The 8,869-nt window shown below is 55.6% G+C and overlaps 1 protein-coding gene across 1 annotated transcript; it reads right to left on the reverse strand.

The window, feature by feature from the left end:
* Window positions 1–314: 314 nt before the first annotated feature.
* On the reverse strand, window positions 315–4,637 carry LOC122101201 (keratin-associated protein 10-4-like). The gene is made up of 5 exons (XM_042671533.1): window positions 4,633–4,637; window positions 4,052–4,055; window positions 2,229–2,497; window positions 1,601–2,140; window positions 315–1,443 (listed from the first exon to the last, which is right to left on the reverse strand). The coding sequence occupies exons 1-5, from the start codon at window positions 4,635–4,637 to the stop codon at window positions 315–317; spliced, it is 1,947 nt and encodes a 648-aa protein (XP_042527467.1).
* Window positions 4,638–8,869: the final 4,232 nt, after the last annotated feature.

Below are 8,869 nucleotides of genomic sequence, written 5' to 3' on the forward strand. Positions count from 1 at the left end.
GCCCTGCTGAGGACTGGCTCCCGGTGGGTGGGAAAGAGCCAGAAAGGCCAGAGGGCATGGGTCTCCGGAGAGCTGTGGTTAGAATATGCGGCTCTTCTGAGAAGAGCATGGCAAGGCCAAGAAGAGCCAGGCCCACGGGCACCAGTGCTGTCCACAGGCTGGTGAGGGAGAGCAGGAGAGAGAGCTGCAGGCAGAAATACGCCAGGAACGGTGGGCCAGGGACCTTTCCAGGGAACAGTCCGGGGTGACTTACCTAGAGACTCGACTCTGTCATTTCAGACTTTGAACTGGCAACACACGGGGGCACAGCAGGGTTAGCAACAGCAGGACTCACAGCAGCAGGGTTTGCAACAGCAGGACTCACAGCAGCAGGGTTTGCAACAGCTGGACTCACAGCAGCAGGGTTTGCAACAGCTGGATTCACAGCAGCAGGGTTTGCAACAGCTGGACTGACAGCAGCAGGGCTTGCAACAGCTGGATTCACAGCAGCAGGGTTTGCAACAGCTGGACTGGCAACAGCAAGGCTTGCAACAGCTGGACTGACAGCAACAGGGCTTGCAACAGCTGGACTGGCAGCAGGGTTTACAACAGCTGGACTGGCAGCAGGGCTTGCAACAGCTGGACTCACAGCAGCAGGGTTTGCAACAGCTGGACTGGCAACAGCAAGGCTTGGAACAGCTGGACTGACAGCAACAAGGCTTGCAACAGCTAGACTGACAGCAGCAGGGTTTGCAACAGCTGGACTTGCAGCAGCAGGGTTTGCAACAGCTGGACTGGCAGCAGCAGGGTTTGCAACAGCTGGACTCACAGCAGCAGGGCTTGCAACAGCTGGACTCGCAGCAGCAGGGTTTGCAACAGCTGGACTGGCAGCAGCAAGGCTTGCAACAGCTGGATTGACAGCAGCAAGGTTTGTAACAGCTGGACTGGCAGCAGCAGGGTTTACAACAGCTGGACTGGCAGCAGGGCTTGCAACAGCTGGACTCACAGCAGCAGGGCTTGCAACAGCTGGACTCACAGCAGCAGGGTTTGCAACAGCTGGACTGGCAGCAGGGTTTACAACAGCTGGACTGGCAGCAGGGCTTGCAACAGCTGGACTGGCAGCAGGGTTTACAACAGCTGGACTGGCAGCAGGGCTTGCAACAGCTGGACTCACAGCAGCAGGGTTTGCAACAGCAGGACTCACAGCAGCAGGGTTTGCAACAGCTGGACTGACAGCTGCAGGGTTTGCAACAGCTGGACTCACAGCAGCAGGGCTTGCAACAGCTGGACTCACAGCAGCAGGGCTTGCAACAGCTGGACTGACAGCAGCAGGGCTTGCAACAGCTGGATTTGCAGCCCCCACAGGAGCCACAGCCTCCCTTGCAGCCCCCACAGGAGCCACAGCCTCCCTTGCAGCCCCCGCAGGAGCCACAGCCCCCTTTGCAGCCCCCGCAGGAGCCACAGCTGGAGCAGGAGCAGGAGCAGGCTGGCACACAGCAGCTCATGGTTGTGGTGGTGGAGGGTGGAGGAGGTGAGAGGAGCAGGTGGAGAGAGAGGTGAGTGGTGTGGGGCCTCCTGGCCTGGCCTTTATGTCCCTGTGGGTCAGGTGTGGGCTGGGCACGAGGTCACTTCCTGGTCCTGCCATGCGGTCTCTTCCTGGTCCTGGCACACGGTCTCTTCCTGGTCCTGGCACACGGTCTCTTCCTGGTCCTGGCACACGGTCTCTTCCTGGTTCTGGCATGCGGACACTTCCTCCTGTGTGGAGCTGTTTCCTGGCGGCTGCCTGCGGTGGCTGCCTGCGGTCTGTTTTGCTCTTCTGGCTCTCTGCTGACCCTGTGATCTGGTCAGGCGTCTTGGAGCTCCCTGTCCCCCTGGCTCAGCCCGCGCGACCTCATGACCCTGCACACTGCCCACCTGCCTCACGCTGACCCCGACACTGACAGGGGACGCTCCAGTCCTGGCTGCTTTCCATCGGCGGATTTGGGTCTTCAGTTCTTTCTTTTGATGTCTGATTTGGGGCTTGGTTACATGAGGAGTATTGAGGCTCGCGATCTGAGGTCCCAGTGTGCCTGGCCATGACTCTCTGCTGGTGTGCAAGGTGCTTCTCTGAAGACATGATGGAGCTGGGGTTGGAGGCTGGGCGCACGCGCTGCCCGGACCCCTGTGAGGGCGGTGGAGGCAGCGTGGGCTCCACGGGGCACACGGGACACTGAGCGCCCCACACGGAGCTGGGACCGAAGATTTCTCACTGCTCCATATGATTGCATGGATTTGGGCAGTGCCGGGGTTGAATCCGGCTGTAGCCCTTGCAGGACGCAGTGCCAGCCCTGGAGGCCCTGGCCCGACACTGGCTGGGGATCTGGTGCTGCGGCAGCCGCAGGAAGATGATGGAGATGCTCCTATGTAGACATGGAGTGCGGCTCACTGTGTCCAAGATGGTGGAGGTGGCGCGGAGGGGCCGCGGTGGAGGAGAGGAGAAGGTGCCTCCAGCAGACAAGGGCCAGCCTGGGTATGCAAGCTGGGGGAGGGGAGGAGCATTGAGGGACAGGAGGCTGGGGCCGACGGTGGGGAAGACAGCGGTGGTTGTGGGCAAGGTGGTATTGTGTTCTCCTGGGTTTGGAGAGAGGCCTGACATTTCCTTTGCTTGTATTCATTCATTTATTTGTTTATTATTTGCAGGCACCTAGGTTTGACCTCAGGGCCTGGGCAGAAGCTCCTGGGACTGGAATGCCTGCTTCTTCCATTCTGCTTTTTGTTGGTTGTTTTAGAGATGGAGTCGCTTGGAATTTATTTCATGCTATTTAGTTCACCTTCTATTAATTTTTTGTTTTTGTTTGTTTTTTGCATTCCTGGGGCCTGAACTCTGGGCCTGGGTGCTGTCCCTCAGCTCTTCAGCTCAAAGCCAGCGCTCTACCACTTGAGGCACAGCACCACTTCCAATTTTCTGGTGGTTCATTGTAGATAAAAGTCTCAGGGACCTTCCTGCCTGAGCTGGCTTTGAACCTCAATCATCATATCTGTGCCTCCTGAAGAGCAGGATTACAGGTGTGAGCCTCCTCTTTTCATTATTTAATAGGTTTCTTCACATGATGTGTTTTCAGTGACCAGTAAGAATTACATAGTTATGGTTTGTGATGTGACATTTTGGATTAAGTGCAAAGAGACAAAGCCCAGTGACTGGGGTCGTGGTTTACTGACTGGGGGCGTGGCTCAGTGAGTGGGGGTGTGGCTGTTACTGGGGCAGAGGTTCACTGTTCACCGGCTGGGGGCGTGGCTCAGTGAGTGGGGGCGTGGCTCATGACTTGGGGCGTGGCTCAGTGCCTAGGCCATGGTGGCTTAGTGACTGGGGGCTTGGCTCAGTGACTGGAGGCGTGGCTTAGTGACTGGGGGCGTGGCTCACTGATGGCTTAGCTCACTGGCTGGGGGCGTGGCTCATGACTGGGGGCGTGGCTCAGTGACTAGGGATGAGGCTCATTGGCCTAAACTGGGGTCCATGGGCATTTTCCTACCACATGCAAGGCCCTTCGGGTTCCATCCCCAGCAATGCAGAAATAAATGTAATTTGAAACGTAAAGTGTGTCATAAATGGAGGCCACACATACACATCTATAGGAGACAAGACACCCTGAGGTAAGGAATTCGTTTTCTCCGTATATACAATACAAGTCAAAGGACATGTAAGTTGCCTGAGAGTCAAACCACACCCACAGTAATAATGAAAGAAATTCAGGAGATACCCCTTTCCACCTTTGCAGGGCATGAAGATTTCAAAACTACATTGCTGGTTGCTGGTGGCTCACACCTGTCATCTTAGCTACTCAGGAGACTGAGATCTGAGGCTCACAGTTCAAAACCAGCCCAGGAAGGAAAGTTGTGAGGCTCCTAGGGTGCTAGCAGCATTGAGCAAAGATGTTCAGGGACAGCGTCCAATCCCCGATTTCATTCCCCAGTGCCAGCCTGTAGGTGGTGCCAGTGTACACACACACACACACACACACACACACACACTAACATTCACTGTGATGAATGCTATTTATAAACATATAAAATGTGTATACAAAACAGTACCTACAGATCTGAAAGAGGACAAAGGTGAAATTAATGAGCCTGTGACCAGGTGTAGACACTGGGTGGGACATGACATTTCTTCTCCCAGTAGTCTCTTTAATGATGTGGATAAAAGTGTGGTTTTAAAATACTGTAATCAGCAGACACTCTGTTTAAAATGAACTATACAACCTGTGCGTGGGGATGAGAGGGAAAACCTAGGACTGTCCAAGCAGAAATGCACGCATTACCTGACCTGTGTAAGCCCACTGTGCACCACCTTTGTAACAATAAAAGAATTCAAAAGTGCTAAACTGGCACAGGGAGGAATTTACATAGAAATACAGTTGTATGTGGGGGGAGATGGGAGAAATCAGGCAGAATGGCCCTGGGAAGCCACGCCCCTGGAAGCCATGCCCCGAGAGGCCACACCCACAGTCAGTCCTACCCCATGGAGCCACACCCATGGGAGACCACGCCCACAGAGAGCCACACCCACAAGGGAACACGGCCACAGATAGCCACACCCACAGGAGACCACGCCCACAGAGGCCACACCCATGGGAGAACAATGCCCACAGAGGCCACACCCACAGTCAGTCTTACCCCATGGAGCCACACCCACAAGGGACCACGCCCACAGAGGCCACACTCACAGTGACCACGCCTACAGAAAGCCACACACATAAAGGCCAGGCCAGGAGGCCCCACACCACTCACCTCTCTCTCCACCTGCTCCTCTCACCTCCTCCACCCTCCACCACCACAACCATGAGCTGCTGTGTGCCAGCCTGCTCCTGCTCCTGCTCCAGCTGTGGCTCCTGCGGGGGCTGCAAGGGGGGCTGTGGCTCCTGCGGGGGCTGCAAGGGGGGCTGTGGCTCCTGCGGGGGCTGCAGGGGGGCTGTGGCTCCTGTGGGGGCTGCAGGGGGGCTGTGGCTCCTGTGGGGGCTGCAGGGGGGCTGTGGCTCCTGTGGGGGCTGCAAGGGGGGCTGTGGCTCCTGCGGGGGCTGCAGGGGGGCTGTGGCTCCTGTGGGGGCTGCAGTGGGGCTGTGGCTCCTGCGGGGGCTGCAAGGGGGCTGTGGCTCCTGGGGTGGCTGCAAGGGAGGCTGTGGCTCCTGTGGGGGCTGCAGGGGGGCTGTGGCTCCTGCGGGGGCTGCAGGGGGGCTGTGGCTCCTGCGGGGGCTGCAGGGGGGCTGTGGCTCCTGTGGGGGCTGCAAGGGGGGCTGTGGCTCCTGTGGGGGCTGCAAGTCCTGCTGTTGTAAACCCTGCTGTTGTGAGTCCAGCTCTTCAAAGCCTTGCCGCTGCCAATCCTGCTGCTGTCAGTCCATCGGTTATGAGCCCTGCTGCTGTCAGTCCATCTGTTATGAGCCCTGCTGCTGTCAGTCCAGCTGTTGTGAGCCCGGCTGCTGCCCGTCCAGCTGCTGGGCCCCGTGTGCTGCCAGTTCAGGGTTGAGGCCTGGCACTCAGCCAGGTCCTTGCAGAGCTGCTGCTATGGCCTGGTCTTTGTCACTGAGCCTCACACCGTGATGTGTAGTCATTCTCCCACTTCGCGGGTAGAGTGAGGGCAGGTTTGGGTCCAGACGCCAGGAGGGGACCTCCCCATGCCTCGTGTCTGGAGGAAACCTCAAGTCCTCTGCTGCTGTCAGTGCTGCCGGAGCCTTGACGCACAGCTGCCTGTCCTGGGTTATAGTCTTGGGGTTCAGGGTGGGTGAGGACTTCCTCTGGGCAGCCTTGCACTCAAACCCTGTTTCATCTTCATGAATGCTGCAAAGCAATGAAAATGCTAAGCCAGCACACGGAAAGCCGTCCCACAGTGTTCGGTGGCCTGCTGTCTCAGCGCTGGGGTGGCTTCCTTGGTCTTGCTGTGTGGGACCTCGGAAGCCGCCGCCCCCTCCTTCCCACCGTTCTCTGTCTCTGCCCTGGGTCTCAGCAGCCACTGGTCTGAGGAGACAGGCCTGTCCCTGGGCCAGGCCCACAGAAGGCCAGGCCGGCAGCTCCCTCTGCTCCAGCCCCTGCCCACCTCCCCATCCTTACACATCTCCCTTCCAACATTTCACAACTGACTGCTCTCCTCTCCTTTGTTGATGGGTAAATGGACGGTGCCTTTGTAGCCGATGTGTCTATATCCACTGACCTTCTAAGTGGGACCTGGGATCCCGTCTACACCCACATGGTGGCCTGGAGACTGCCACGTCCCCACAGCAGGAGGCTTTGCATGCTCTCATAAGCCCGGCGGGCACTGGAGGAGAGGCTGACTCCATGATCGTCCTCACTGGCTTGTCCCGATCTGCACACCACCTGCAGAATTGTCTGGGAGAGACACAGGGCTGTGTCCAGAGTCCAGCCCTTGGGGCCCCCGGTGCCCTCCTGCTCCTGCCCTTGTGGCCGGCATTCTCTCAAGACTCTTAACCTGTGCTACTGATTCTTATTTCAATTCATCTGAAAACACGATATTTTGCTGGCAGGAAATGTCCAAAGCAAACAAAAGGCTCATGCCTGTAATTTAGTTACTCAGGAGGCTGAGATCTGAGGGTCCTGGTTCAAAGCCAGTCTGGGAAGGAAAGTTTCTGAAAGTCTCTCTCTCTTTGTTTTGCCAGGCTTGGGGCTTGAACTCAGGGCCTGGATGTTATCTCTTTTGTTCAAGGCTAGCTCTCCACCACTTGAGCCACAGTGCCACTTCCCACTCTTCTGTTAACATGGTACTCAGGAATCAAACCCAGGGCTGCATGCGTGCTAGGCAAGCACTCTAACACTGAGCTACCTTCCCAGCCCCTAAACTCTTATCTGGAATTAATCACCAGAAAGAAAGCTAGAAGTAGAGCTGTGGCTAAAGTGGCTGAACATTAGCCTTGAGAGAAAGGGAAAAAAAGCTCAGAGAAAGCACCTAGTCCTGAGTTCAAGCCTCAGGTCTGGCAAGAAATACTGTAAGAAGGGAAGGCAGGGACGGGTAGGAGTGATAAGGGAGAGGATTTGGTGGAGGTGTGCTGTGTGCGTGTATGCAGATTCCACAGCCAAACTCTTTTTCTTAATTAATGTGTGGGGACAAAAATGTAAGATACAAACTAAGCAAAAGACAAAATACAGGCAGAAAAATATACTTCAAGAAATTGTTTAGAAAAAGATTCATATGAAGCCAGGCACCGGTGGCTCATGCCTGCAATCCTAGCTACTCAGGAGGCTGACATCTGAGGATCACAGTTCAAAGCCAGCTTGGGCAGGAAAGACTGCGGGACTCTTCTCTCCAATCAACCACTGGAAAACCAGACATGGTGCTGGGACTCCGGTGGTAGAGTGCTAGCCTTGAGCTGAAGAGCTCAGGAACAGCGCCCAGGCCCACAATTCAAGACCCAAGATGGACTAAAAGAAAACAAGACTCAAATGAACAAAGGACTTCAGTGAAAAGTCAATGAATTCATGAAAGCCACGGCGGTGTCTACTCACTATGGAGTGTTTTCAGCCACAAAGCAGTGACATCATCAGCAGGTGACTGGGTAGAGCTGCAGACCTTTCTGCTAAGGGAGACAAGCTAGGGTCAGAGGGACGAAGGTCATGCTTCCCTTCATATGCACATTACACAGACAAGTGTGCACTGCAGGGGAGGAGGATGAGGAGAAGGAGCAGAAGCTGCTAGATAGTGGGAGGAGGAGGGGAAACGAGCCAGCGATGGAGGGGTTGCTCTGATCCGAGTGAGCTGGACTGGACGGTTAGCAGACTCCAACAGGAAGCGTGCATGTGAAGAGCGCAAATGCGTGCAGGCAAAGAGCACAAGGACACTTGGATTGGCACATCTCACGGGGAAGCCCCGGTGCGTGCATTCCCTCCGGTCCATAAGGACAGACATCTCAGGATGTAGATGTCGCCAGCCAGCGGCCAGGCCAGCTTGCTTCTACACAGACAGGCCCACGCTCACGCTAGTGGGGTGTGAAGCCAGAGTCACACTCACACACACTCACACCCTCACACATTACACACTCCCACTCTCACACACACACACACACACACACACACACACACACACACACACACAGGTGGGAGCAACTGCCCTTTATCATGGTGCAGCGGGCTCCACCCCCTTACCTGGATTGGTCAGGCTCAGGTTTGTAGTCTCTCAGGATTGGCTAACACCAACACTTAGCCCACAAAGCTGGGGGCTCAGTGGGCCTTCAAGGAGCAAAGGGCCAGGGATGTCTGGACCAATTTCACCAAGAAGGAGGGCGGAGGAAGCAAGAATCCAGGAAAGAATCCAGAGCAGGAAAAGTGAACATGGTGTCTTCAAAGGAAGGTAACCATGCACTCTGACAGAAACCCTGTCCCTACTTAGAGAGGACTAGTGGCCTGCAGTGATAACCACTAGTGCCCAGAGTGTTGCTCTCCTCCTCCTCCTTCCCTCCTCCTCCTCCTTTTCCCTCCTCCTCGTCCTTGTCCTCCTCCTCGTCCTCCTCGTCCTCCTCGTCCTCCTCCTCTTCCTCCTCCTCCTCCTCCTCCTCCTCATCTTCTCCTCCTCTTCTGCCTCTCCTCCTCCTCTTCTTCTCCAGCCCTCTCCTCCTCTCTTCCTCCTCCTCTTGTTCTGCCTATGGCTGACTTTGAACTCTGATCCTCTGGACCTCAGCCTCCTCAGACTCTGGGATTACATGTATGAACCATGGAATCCAGTTCCTTCCATCCTTATTTCCTTCCTTCTTGTTTTCTTCCTTCCTTCCTTCTTTCCCTTCCTCAATCTTCCCTCTTTCCTTCCTTTCCTCCTTCCTTCTTTCCTCCTTTCCTTTCTTTCTTCTTTTTCTCCTTCCTTCCCTCCTTCCAACTCTTTCTCTTTGTTGCTTGTATCTTTGTTGATTTTTCTTTT

This window comes from Dipodomys spectabilis, unplaced genomic scaffold (assembly GCF_019054845.1).
Source record: "Dipodomys spectabilis isolate Male_0828 unplaced genomic scaffold, ASM1905484v1 ptg000639l, whole genome shotgun sequence".
Taxonomy (NCBI): domain Eukaryota; kingdom Metazoa; phylum Chordata; class Mammalia; order Rodentia; family Heteromyidae; genus Dipodomys; species Dipodomys spectabilis.

Excerpts from the sequence above, each read along its gene's own strand:
- LOC122101201 (XM_042671533.1), bottom strand. Across the intron at positions 2,141-2,228 it reads CCATGCAATCATATGGAGCA|GGGTCCGGGCAGCGCGTGCG; the intron begins GTGAGAAATCTT and ends CCGCCCTCACAG. Across the intron at positions 1,444-1,600 it reads CAGGACCAGGAAGTGACCTC|CTGTGGCTCCTGCGGGGGCT; the intron begins GTGCCCAGCCCA and ends CTCCTGCTCCAG.